This window comes from Lissotriton vulgaris, chromosome 6, assembly GCF_964263255.1.
Source record: "Lissotriton vulgaris chromosome 6, aLisVul1.2, whole genome shotgun sequence".
Classification (NCBI taxonomy): Eukaryota; Metazoa; Chordata; class Amphibia; order Caudata; family Salamandridae; genus Lissotriton; species Lissotriton vulgaris.
In genome coordinates this window covers 1,256,114,757-1,256,128,473 of record NC_141694.1, presented here as the reverse complement: position 1 = coordinate 1,256,128,473, position 13,717 = coordinate 1,256,114,757, and the positions used below count along the sequence as shown (strand labels likewise).

Here is a 13,717-nt window from a genome sequence, read left to right as displayed (position 1 = left end):
CATAATTTACAGATATTTTCGTCTCTCAATTCCCAACTTTTTGGAAACTAGGACATCTTGTGGCCAGGGATGGTAATTGTTTTACAAATATCTCCATTATAAAGTTCAAAGGTGAACAGTAGGTCGTACTTTTTTAAAGAGAAAGGAATTAAAACGAAGGGAAAGTGAAATGAGCAGCATCTCGGGAAGAGAGTTAAAGTGCTAGAAGTCAGGAAGTGGAGATTAAAGGCTCCAGGAGTGATTTGGGTGTCCTCTGGACAATTTACACTCCTCATTTAGTGGCCATAGCGAGTGAGGTTTATTTGGTTGGCCACCACTGAGCTGACTGCTAAGCATCATTAGTGTTGTGAGAATTGCATGAACCTGTGTGGAGTAATTTCTCGAAGAGATCAGTTTTTGTAGTGTGGACATCATAAGTGTACTCCTACGTTCATTCATTCACAGCCACAGCCAGGGCCAAAGCACAGGCCCCGACGGCCCGTGCGGTGCAGGAGGCCCCAGACCTTCTGCCTTCCTCCATTCAGCCAAAGAGCAATTAATATTGGTGGGATAAGGGAGACTCCGGGGCCCTTCATCACATTCTGCAGGGGGCCCTTCATTTTGCGTTATGCCACTGACAGGTTATAACAAGGTGAAGTTAGTTGAATCTTTCGCATAAGTTCGTTTCAAGGATATGCTATTCCTCCAACAGCATGGAACCAGTATGGGGAGTATCTTCGTCCCCAGTATAGCGGGCCTCTCTGTACATCATCTCGAAACTCATAGAATCCTCAATCAAGCAAACCCCTTTCTTCAACATATCAAACTTTGGAAGAGCTATATTGATGACATTTTACTAATTTGGGAAGGCAACCAGACTACAGCCAATGCTTTCCTATTATGGCTAAATGATCAAAATACTTTTTTGAAGTTCACACACACCATGGAAAAAAAGGAGTTGGTATTTTTGGATCTGAATATTTTTGTATAAAACGGCACTTTGAAGACCAATGCACATTTGAAACCTACAACAAAAAAACTGCTTACTTTTATTTGATAGTTTTCACCCCATGCATTTAAAAGAGAATCTACCATTCAGACAGTTCCTGAGGATCAGGTATTGTACCGAACAAAAAGAATGCAGGAAACAAGCAGAACAACTAACTGAAAAATTGATAGCCAGGAACTACCCAGATGAATAGTGGCCCAAGCTAAAAAATGAGCATTAAACAACCATAAACAACCATAGAGATGCCCTGCTGGAAACACGCTCCATACAGAAAAATCAAGAATCACAACCTATCCGTATCACAACCTATAGCGTAGCTTCTAATCTGGTCTCCCAAACTATCCACAAACACTGGCGTATTCCGAATAGTGGAAATGTGTCTATGCCTAAACTCGTGTTCTCCCACAGAAAAATAAAGAGCTTGAGGGACATGTTAGTACACACTGGCAATGTACTGTAAATAACATAGCCATCACTGATATGGGCATATTGAGCATAATGCACACATTTGAAAATTGAAGTTACCTCGTTCTGCAACCTCAACTCACGAACAATAAAAATCATGGAACATTGATTAAATTAGCTTACGATAATTCTTTCATCTTACATGGCGAGATGCATCCTGGGACTGATATTACCCATATCAGCGATGGCTATGTTGTTTACCCAGCGATTCAGGACGTAGCGCAAAGCAGGATTGATCCCCCAAAGAGATTACCATTGATAACAAGCATTTACAATGCAATGGTTTTGCCTTTGTTAAAGTTAGAGCTATTGGCATTGCTCTTGACATTATTTTTATTTGTTGTTTTTTAACATAAATAAATGGCATTGTCATTTACAATAGCAGGGCAAGGCACAGGGAAGGGGGGGCGAGGAGAGATGAAGGAGAGCTGCGGGCTCAGGGAAGGGGGGGCCAGGAGAGATGAAGGAGAGCTGCGGGCTCTTGTTGTAATGCTTGCATGGATGAGTTGGTGGATGCATGGATGGGTGCATGCATGGATGGGTGTATGAATAGATGCATGGATAGGTGGATGGGTGGATGGATAGATGCATATATACAGCCAAGTACTCAACAATTTATGCAATCCACCAACCCATCCAACCAACAACCCATCCTTGCATCCACCCATACATCCATGCATCATGCATACATCCATCCATCATGCATCCATCCATCCACCCACTGCGTCCCACTCCGACCCCTCTAAATATAACTAATTTTGTCTGTATACAATGTGACGGTTTCGCCTTTGTTAAAGTTAGAGCTATTGGCATTGTAAATGACAAATTTTGTATTTATGTTTTGGTTTTGAAAACAGATAAATAAATGGCATTGTCATTTACAATGCTAATAGCTTAATCTCTCACAAATGTGAGACCTATTGCATTTGCACACACACACAGAGCACAAACACACACACAGAGCACAAACACACACACAGAGCCACACACACACAGAGCCACCCACAGTCATTCACATAGAGCCACCTACACACACAGAGCCACCTACACAGAGCCACCCTCACATACACAGAGCCACCTACACAGAGCCACCCTCACACAGACAGAGCCACCCTCACACATACAGAGTGGGGGGGGGACACCTGCACAACGAAGAAGAGCGGGGTGGGGACGGACACCAGCACAACCAGGAAGAGCGGGGGTGGGCGGACACCAGCACAACCAGGAAGGGCGAAGGGGGGGACGGACACCAGCACAAGCAGGAAGAGCGGGGGTGGGGGGGACGCACAGCAGCACAACCAGGAAGAGCGGGGGTGGGGGGGACGGACACCAGCACAACTAGGAAGAGCGGGGGTGGGGGGTGATGGACAGCAGCACAACCAGGAAGAGCGTGGGTGGGGACGGACACAAGCACAACTAGGAAGAGCGGGGGTGGGGGGGGCGGACACCAGCACAACCAGGAAGAGCAGGGGTGGGGGGTAACGGACACCAACAACGAAGAAGAGCGGGGTGGGGTCTCGCCTTTAAAAAAGTTAGAGCTATTGGCATTGTAAATGACAACATTTTTTTATTTATGTGTTGGTTTTGAAAATAGATAAATAAATGGCACTGTCATTTACAATGCCAATAGCTTAATCTCTCGCAAATGTCACACACAAACACACAGAAACACACACATACATACCTACAGAGCCACACGCAGAGCCACACACACACACACAGAGCCACACACTTCCAGTAGTCGGTGGGCAGCGTGGAGCAGACCAGCATCCAGCCAGACAGGGCCAGCAGGAAGGCCACAATCTCCCCTGCCATGCTAGCCATGGTCACCGGTGAGGGTCACAGGGCACAGGTGTCAGAGCGGAGGGCACGGGTGAGGGCAGAGGGGTGTGAGTTGAGGGCAGAGGGGTGAGAGCTGAGGGCAGAGGGGTGAGAGCTGATGGCTGAGGGTTGAGAACTGAGGGCAGAGGGTTGAGAGCTGAGGGCACAGGGTTGAGAGCTGAGGGCACAGGGGTGGGAGTGGAGGGCACAGGGGTGGGAGCGGAGGGCACAGGGGTGGGAGCGGAGGGCACAGGGGTAAAGAGCTGAGGGCACAGGGGTAAAGAGCTGAGGGCACAGGGTGCTGGTGCTCAGAACTGGTGAGACCTGGCCCACTTAAAGCCCTACTTACCCCCCATATGTTCATGGGATATGTAGTCTGTGTTGTTTTTTCTTTATTATGTTCTTTAAAGGCTGGTGATTTAAGAAAGTAATGCATATTCCATTGTCCTTAATAGAACTGAAACTTTCCTTATCATTAGATAGGAAATTTCTCATTCTTCACAAATGTTTAAAAATCCATGATTAAAAAATCACACAACTGTATTTCATACTGTATTCAAATAATAGAACAAAGTAATAAATCATGGATTCTTAACAACATTTCTTTACATAATAAATGAAGGCATGATTCAATGCAATCGTAAGTAGAGTGCATAATACTGCAAATGAAAAGTGAAGCAGTGCAAAGTGATCATGTGTCAAAAATGTACAGCAGCATGTATGTAAGTAATATCTAATTCTCAAATATGTAACAAGTGGTTACCATTCATGGCGTATTCTGGTCGAAGCTAATCCTGCCCTCATAAAAATAAATATTATCTTGTTTTGATGACTACATCAACATCGCCCGAGTGGACGTAGCGCAAAATTACGAGCTGCAATCAACTCTGGTAATACAATTCATAACATTATACGTGTATACATAGTGATTATTCACAAGTTAATTGTGAACGATAATAGGGTGAAATACTGTATGTCTGTCACTAGCTAGTTTGCATCAAACTGCAGTACTTACTCCCAGAAACGGCCCTCTGCCGCCTCCAGCTCCAGACCAGGCATTTATATACCGGAGGTCTCAGCTTTTTGGATCAACAGAACCAGGATAGCAGTGCAAAAGTGTCCGTCAGCTCAGCAATCTCCAGCAGCGCGCGGCTTCCGCGTTTCGATTTGAAAGATTCCCATACCGACCGGAAACAAACCCTAGTGGCAAAGGTTCCGGGGCTGCTGCGCAAGGCGTGGGATCTCACCCCGGCCTGAGGCAGGGTAATGCGCTCGGCCTGCAAAAGAGGGCAGCGCGAGGAACACGGATGAGTCTAGCATTTCATGAATTCTTGACGCTGCCAGGCGGGGCAAAGGGGATAAGGGTATTCTTAGTTTATCCTCCGTCCGCGTGTCTCCCAGACATCCCTCGCCTCGCGCTAGGGTTGCAGGCGAACACACGTGTGCCCTGCTTGGATAGGTATAAAAGTCCGAGAGCCCATCTGTACTGCATGAATCCCACCCCACACTTTAGGTTTTGATCTCACACACTCCACGTTGCTATACTACAGACTGTGTAGCAGGGATAGGTAAGTAAACACCACGCGGGGGAGGCGTGTTTAGTTAATCGCTCACGGACATGTTGTAGCTGTAAAAAAGACACGCCTTCATCCCCGTCCCCAACTTCTTCACTGACAGCTGCCGCACCCCTCGCCGCGCTGCCATGGTGATCCCATCGATGTTCTTTAAATACCCTGAGCATTCTACCCGTAGACATATGGGGTTTGTAGTTCTTTCTGTGGGTTTCTAGTTAGATGGTTCTTGGATGGGACTACAAATCCCTGTAGCTATTGTAAATTCTTAGAATGACAGGCGGAGACGTGTATTGTTCCGTCATAAAAATATACAGTGATTCGGAAGCTCCACGGTTTTAAACCAGTGACTGTTCCTTTGCAGTTGTATTTTTGACCCTAACAACAGTTTCAGGGGTCGGCAGAGCACTCACCCGTGGTCGGCATGGAAGAGGAGCGGACGAGGGGGCGGGAAAGGCGACCACGCCCACGCGAGCAGGAAGGCGGGTGCCGGCTCAATGCCGGACCAGATTTGGGGGCGTTCCCGAGAAGTGGCTTTCGGCTGACGTAGCGTGACGTAGCCAAAAGCCAAAAATTCTCGGGAACGCCCCCGAATCTGGTCCGGCATTGACGGACAGGCCCGTCTTCCAATGGCTAGCCTCCATTTATGGAGCTAGCCAATGGAAGACGGGGGCCGTTCTTGTCTCCCCTACTATAATCATTAGGTTTTCGCCTGCGCGAAAAAGATGCGCAGAGCGCATCTTTCGCCAGGCAAAACCTAAAAAGGAATAGAAACAAGGAGTGCGGGCCAAAGACTTTCTCTTTAAATGGACTGTAAATAACATCCCTTCGATGTTACCCATGGGCCATTACCCATGTGGGAATTGCAGCATTTGCTGTTTCACTGAGGCAACTAAAACAGTATCTTTTAACAATGGTATGATTGGGCAACTCTGAAACTTTACAAATTGCAATGCATCTAGGGTGGTCTACCTGATTACTTGCCCTTGCAATTTTTACTACGTGGGCATGGCCACTCAAAAAATCAGAAAAAGGATCTGCGAACACTGCACCAACTTACGATGCCAACGGATTACTACCAAAATCTAATCACACTATCTTGAACTAAAACACACACCCAGTGATTTGAAATGGATAGTCCCGGAATGTATAAAAGACACAGACATTCTGGAAAGGAGACTCCTCGAAAAGGACAGAGATGGATGTTCAAACTCAATACAGACACCCGGCGCCTCAACGATAACATCTCATGGGGCCAATTCCTCTAGAAGTGTAGCTCAACTTTTACCTTCCCTAAGCTATTGGTGTACAATGAAGATACATAGAACCAAAGTAGAATTTTTTTCTTAAACACCTTACCCATAAGCTCATTTCTTGTTTGAGACCGTTGACGAAATATCTTCTATTTAGATCGATAAAGAAGTTTTTTTGTAACCTGGTAATAAGACTTTCACAAGGTTTTTTCGATTCAATTCTCTCTCCCTTCCTCCCCGGAGTGTCTCCCCAACCATCCGCCCCCCTTTTTGTTTTGAAGATTTATTTAATGCACAAAATGTCATTCCTTGACTATTTGTCCACTGAGTCTTTTTCATGTTTTCGCAATGCTGGTAGCCAATTATTTATCCCAAGAAGGCCTGTTTTGTAGCTTTTGAGAATATAGAAAAGCATATGAGCACTTAACTTTTCCAACATGGATCTGATTCTGATCCAAAGTTGACGGGCAGTATAGTGTTCCGAAATTCAAACACGTATGTGGAAGTCCTCAGCTACCTGCCGGCACAAAACACCCTTTCTGGAATGCACACCGGCAGGATGCGGTCCCCGGTGAGCCGATTCAGATGCAGTGGCAGAGGGCAGCCTTGACGAAGTGTAGCAGGTTAGCTCCCAGTTTGGGCACTAAAAGGATTTCTAATAGGACACTGCACAACAGGGTCAACAGCTCGAACAGACCCAGCCTCTTTTGTTTGGAAATACACATTAAATGTTTCGATGACATTTTACCTCCTATCTTGCAGGGTTTGACTACAGGCACAGTCCTCCACGGTGGGATCATGATGCCAGAGAACGGCGTTTAAAATGTATGTTTTTTTCGTATGTTTTTTCAGTGTGTTCAATTTATTGGTAAGTATTTTCGTTAGTCATTTAGGCTAAAGGTTGTTGCGCACTACCTACAGTATAACCACTGATTTTTGTGCATTTTGAAAGCACAAATACACCTGGGTGTTTCGTATATTCACTGCTTTGAACATTATTTTGTGTCAGCCACAGCTAATGTTTTGAAACTCTACCCTCTTTCTCGCTTTTATGGTAATGCAGTGACATTATCCTGGGAATAAAATCATATGTAGGTTGTGTGAATTGCAGGGCTTGTAACTTGATAGGTTCCTATTTAGAAACTTTTAGAGATGTGGTACCGATAGGAACTAGGTTCCTTAGGTCCTGATGAAGAGCCAATAGGGGCAAGGTTCGAAACATGTTGACCAGATAAGCAAGAAATAGATTCATTGATATCCGTTTCCTTCTTTATCTTTTCCCTTGATTTTAAATCTTACCGACTAGAGGTGGGAATAAAATAATGGTGACCTACTAGTCAGTTGTTTTTAAATTTGTTTAGCACCTGCACTCCACTCCCCTCCCACAACATTGTTTTCATCGTAGACATAACCAAAAAACCAAAAAAGTGCTTCCTTCGTATTCCGTCTGGTTGAAGCACGCCTCGATCCGCAGCGGATCGGGAAGAACCTCCATGATGAAGTATGCCACCAAGGAGCAACGCTGGTGGGTAAGGGGTCTTTAAGAAAAACAGGGTTTTTCTCTTATTGTGGAGGGTTTGTCCATCGCTATCCTTTCTGAATTTACTGGGTTCTTTGTTTTGCTAAAATTGTATAATTAAGGACGGCAAATCTAGTTATTCCTCTTCCTCTCTCTCTACTTTTGATAGATTCCTTATTATCACATCTAAAATGGAGCAGAATTCAGTACTTACTGATTGCAATCTAGGGCCCACCACTCATGGGGCAAACGACGGGCCAAGGGGCGTATTATTATATGCAGAATAACAAAATAAGGTGCTGCAAAAATGCTGCAAAATTGTGCCAAACAATTTCCATGATTGTGCCACAAAATTTGCCAATCCATGCTTGAATATCTTGGAGGGGTCTGCTCACCTAAGGCATATGATGGATGACTAACCAAAGAACAATGTCCAGGTTTTAATCCCATAGGTTTCTAGTCTGTTTAGAGCAATATCTTATTTGCATGCAATAATAACAATTCTCCATTTCAATCATGCCTAATATTGCTCTTGTTTCACTTGTCTTATACTTTTCACACTCTTCATGCCAGACAACTATAGTTCAAAGAACCGTGCCCCTGCGATGAGAGACAATAGAGTTAGAGACAACTTTTCCCTTTGTGTGTCATCAGCATGTTTTGAATATAGGGAGCAAACAATGCATGTGGAACTGCTAGGATGGAAAATGTATGGCCAATATAGGAGCAATTTACTCCATTGAACATTTTGCTCTCTTGATCTGTGCCACAATCCTTAACATATCACAGCTTACTGGCACCGGTCGCATGATTGGATTGGAAATTAAAAGCTGCACAGGCAAATATTTTCAGACTATTTTCAGACTCTTCCTCTCTTTCCTTCCATCTCCATTTTTTTTGTCTTCTCTGTACCCACCCACTCTAATTTCTCTCCAAAGTCTTTCCGTATGTGCTCTTTCCATAACCTTTATCTCTTTTCCTGTTCTCTTTCTCTGCTTATGACCCCTCAATAAATGCTGAAATAGACCCTGAAAAGCTAGAGAGGGAAAGGCAACGTGACCTTTCTAAGACTGATCTCCAGTGGCTCTAGCTCCTGTGTGTATATATATATATATATATATATATATATATATATATATATATATATATATATATATATATATATATATATATATATATGTGTGTGTGTGTGTGTGTGTGTGTATATATATATATATGTACCTATACCTATACATATATCCACATATGTAACCTGCTGTGGCATCTGGTGGCGTTAAATACCTCGGAATGATCGTTTTATTTACTGTTGGAGGAATATATATACATATATAGTGAGAGAGAGAGAGATTTCACTTGATTGTGTTGGACTAAGATGTGCTCTGTTTTCTGAGATCTGCTGCTCATCTTCAGTTAATAATTTTCTTTAGAATTCTGTGTGAATTCTTGTGGCAGAGTCGCCGATAATGCTTTACATGTTGTATAATATTCCTTAGGAGTTTCCGCCTAATCTGAATTGTCCCAGATTTCTACTATAGGATAATACACCCTTGCGCTGGTTGCCCACAGACTCTAGTGAGATGCCTGTGCTACCACAAGATCTTGCCACCCATTCTTATCCCACCCGCCCGGCCTTCCTACATCAGTCCTCTCACCCTCCTTCACACCCAGGGCTGGGTCCTGCTTATGCTCAGCACAGGCAGTTCTTAAAAGCAAGTGCTAAGACAGGTTCCTATCGGGCTCTCCATTTTTACCCTCAGGGTGAAAAAAGATAATGACTTAACTCAGCAATAGTACTAGCCATCATTGCTTTTGATGTAACTTCAAGGAAGCTAAGTTTTCAGTTGTATACAGCACAAACGTGGAGCGCTTTACATGAGTACCAGTTACATTACACAAGGACATAATCATTTGTTGAATCAGAGGATATTGTGCCGACGTCAGGCTAGAACCCACTTTCTCAGCTCTAAAGTCGGCAGCTCTAGACTTACGCCACAACCTCACCCACAAGATGAGTACTATTTTCAATATTATATACAACAAAGTCATAGTTGTTGGTGATTTATCTCATGCAATTTACAACCATTGACAATGTCAATAGTCCTGGCTTGTTGTAGGTGTAATGCTACTTGTTATGTTATATATCTGGATGAATGGACAGAAGCAGCAAAATACCAGTGGGGCAGCACACTATGCTGAGCACAGATTTTTAGCTTAAGTGATTTAAGCCACACCCTTAATTAAGGCATTCACGCCCCTATGAGAGACCCCCCAGCTTTTTCGTCCCACTTAAAGCCCTGTTCACACCTATTCTATCCTTTTCTTTCCTTCCCTCCTGTTCCCCTCAATAGTCCTCCCATATATCTCCTAACCACATTTTACCTTAGTTTTGGGGCAAAGATACAGTTCTTTCTCCTCCACAACTGTTAATACTTTACTTATGTGGAGAAGTGTGGCTCACTGGTTAGAGGAGGCAGACCTGGAATCAGAGGTCAGCCCGGGACCAGGGTTCAATTCCCTGCTCGGCGGGGTCTTGAGTCCTAAAAATGTCCATGGACTCGACAATTCTCGCTCCGGTGCCCACTCGATTCACGGGTTCACACTCTGCGACTCTGGGCAATAGCTTGCTTAATCTCCACAACGGCCCCTCGCGGCGGGATGCCTGGCTTTCACCTTGCGGATACCCTGCCGGGGTTATCTCACAGGGGAATACCAGGACGGGTTCCCTAAGCAAGCGCTTAGAAACCGCTCGGGGATTTGCGCTATATAAATTCCTGTACATTTACACTTATATATGCTCAATCAGAATTTTTCATTGTTAAACACTTTGGGGCCTTTGCAATAAATACTTCTATTTCGTATGTGCTGTTCTGTCAACCTCAGGTCTTTGCCGTGTTCCACGCTCTCTGAATTTGACTACTCTGTGTTTTTTAACTTAATTTAGCAGCTTAATTCAATTGTGGGGAACTAAATGCTTATTTGCATATATATTTATGTTTCAGAATATTGTGCTTCATTGTTGTATTAGATGGTATCGGTTTTGGATTATTACTACCATGACCCGTGTTACAGAAAGCAGCCCCTTGGGGCAAGGGGCTTGTGCACACGCTTTGTGCACCCCCAGGGCAATTTGGTATTTCATAAGGGGCTGCAGATGCTTGTTCGGTTCCTTCCATAATACTGATAGTGCCTGCGTACATGTGGCGTCAGTGCTATCTCTAGAGGGTGATCCCTCATGTGCATTGGGGCGTGGACCCCATGCAAATAAGGGAATCTCTTTATCTTTGCACCGATGCCGCATTATGTACACAGACGCAAAGGCAAAGAAGCTGTCAAGAGGCACACTGAAAGTGCGCCACAAAATAGTGGCGCACTCTCCTATGGGCCCCTCCCAGTCAACCCCTTGCAAGTGGGTGCAGTCCCTCGCGGCACCCGCCTTCAAGGGGCTCTCTATAAAGGGATATATAATCCCTCTTAAAAGTGCAGGTGGGTTGCCACCTGCATAGTGAAACAGGGAGCAACGTCTAAACAGCTACTCTGTATTTCACTTGAATGTGCTGCCCCCACTGCACCACAAGTTTGCCACTGTCCCTTCATAAAAGGGCTCACTTTTCCTGTTTGCGCACAGCACACCTACTGAAAGGAAAAGAGCGCCCTCTCTGTAATAGGGTCATAGGAGGGTTATTATATCTATGGCACTATGCTTCATTATCTTTTAAACTGTTGATTCATATGCAACTGTAATGTTTTCAAAAAGAACATCTTTAACAGTGCTTCAAATGGTGGTGGTATTATTAGAGATGACAAGTCAATGACAACCCAGGCACATCAGGGTGCACTAGAACGTTTTGCTTGATCTTTCTCAAAATAGACAGCCATTTTGTCATTGTAGATAAGGTATCCTTTCACAAGTACATGCACTGTCTCTATCAAGAGGACTGTACGCCTCAATCACAGGCCAAAAGAGAGAACTTTCAATTAATGCTCTGTGACCAATCTAGATCTGAGAAATCCTCTTGAGTGCTCAGGAGCCTGGTTTTCCAAATATGCATTCTGTAGATTTATGGTACAAATATCCTCTCTTGATGGTAAAATGGACCTCAGAGTCACCATCACCAAAAGTTGCTGTTTGATTAATCTGTTCTATTCTACATCCATTTCGGTGAAGATGTGAGGTAGATGAGAGAGGATTCGGAGAGGGATAACTGTACCTTACATCCAGAAATGACGGGAAAAAACAGGAAAAGGTAGTAGTTGGCTAACAAGGAGCAGTGGGAGGCATGGCCTAAGTATGAAGCACGCGTATATGGTTAGGAAGGATCAATGTGACATCTGCAGGGAATGTGCTAGTAGATAGGAGGATGATCTGGGAAAAATAATGTTTTTTAAATTTGAATTTGATTTGATAATAAAAAGGCATTGAAGCCATGTTGAGGACGCATGCAAATGATAACTTTGGAAACTAGGGTCTTTTGATATGAATCATGACCCAGGGACTAAGGATGACATTGAGCTTATTGTGGGTCTACTAGCAGAGGACAATAATGGCAGTTTGTTAATTACTCGCATCCCCCATTTACTCACACCCCCTTCCACTTACCCTTTCAGGTTGGCCACCATAAGGTACAAGACATCTATTTTGGATTTTATCCTGTGCAGATCCCAGCGGCTTCTGTGAGGATACCAAAAGAGGGCATCAGTCAATCATTCAACACTGGAGGATCCAATTGAGGGACCATCATATACCACACTCCCTTCCGGAAGACAGAAAATGTATCTCCTATAATTGTTCTACAGTGCCCATGGATACTCTACCTGAGAAGTAAGTTGATCACAGACTATGGATATTCATCATAGTCATTAGGAATGATACATTTAATAGCAATGTTTATTTTTCCAGCCCATTTGAATATAGTTTTGTTAAGGAAGCTAAACGAACAATGATATAGCCATTCTGGGGCTGGTCCAAACAGTCTTGCGCACTTTCCATGTTTTACGTCCAGGCATCATTACAACCTGGACGGAGAACATGCCCAGGCCACCAGTCCCTGTCTGAGTGCCGAACCACGGCACTCAGACCAATCGCAACTCTGCATTGCAGCATTATGATTGGTCAGGGGAGCCTGGGTGCTTACCAATCACAATGCTGCAATGCTGCATTGTCATTGGTCAGGGAAGCCTGGGTGTGCTTCCTGGTTCCTGTTCCAACAGACAGATAGGGAGCAGGGACGTGGGATGTGGCGATAAGGTTACTGGTTTTAATTTACATTTTTTTACATTCCCCTTCCTTCTTCCCCCGATCCATGCCGGCTGCCACTGCATGATATAGTGCATGTTTGAGATGTAAAACACTCAACACTGCATAGGAAGCAGAATAATACACTAACAACTATACTCTGAGGTGTAAGAGAAGTACTCTATTGGGTGAAGCCAAGCTCTATGTATATTTTGAAGAATTGGTAATAATAGGTACAGCAAACAGCTGCAGTTTCAACCCTTCCCTAATAAAAAGAGCTTGCTCCAAGCAGCCAATTTAAAGTGCTGAAAGCAAATCAAGGGAGATAAACATGTGAGAGTTCAGCAGATTTTACAGATGTTTAAAAATTCAAACAAATAAAGGTACAAAATGTCTAAAAACAATACGGTATCTGGAGATGGCCAGTAAACAGAGCTTTGTGTTGTACATCATAAATCAAACCACAACAGAAATGTGGCAGTGGCAACACTTAGGCAGCATAGGGAAACAATGGCCTTGTGCGGTAAACAGCATGTAACAATGCAGCTATAAGGAGGCAGGACCAGTATGAATAGCCACATCAGAAAATAGGGCTTTGGAGGGGCGGCCGACCAGCGGGAGGGTCTTGGGGCCGGGGGCTGCCAGAGCCCACTGGGCTGGTTGGGCTCCATTGGGCTGGCGTTGGGCTTGTTGGGCTTGGGGCTGGGCTAGTTTTGGGCTTGGCAGCCAGAGCCACGAACTTCCGGCTGGTTTTTGCGGGGTTTGTTGTTGGATAGCTCATTACTTTTTCAGCCTGGTAGTTTTTTTCGGAGCAGGTGCTTCGGGGGAGGGGGTGTTTGTATTGGTGTTGTCGCTGGAACAAGTGCT

General features: G+C 44.4%; 1 protein-coding gene across 1 annotated transcript in view; it reads right to left on the bottom strand.

Annotated features, from left to right (window-relative positions):
* LOC147708719 (uncharacterized) overlaps positions 1-13,717 on the bottom strand; it is a 285,914-nt gene that overhangs the window by 246,834 nt on the left and 25,363 nt on the right. The window contains exon 8 of the mRNA XM_086925767.1: positions 12,215-12,286. Within this exon, the coding sequence (XP_086781893.1) occupies positions 12,215-12,286 (72 nt within the window). The remainder of the gene's footprint in view (positions 1-12,214; positions 12,287-13,717) is intronic.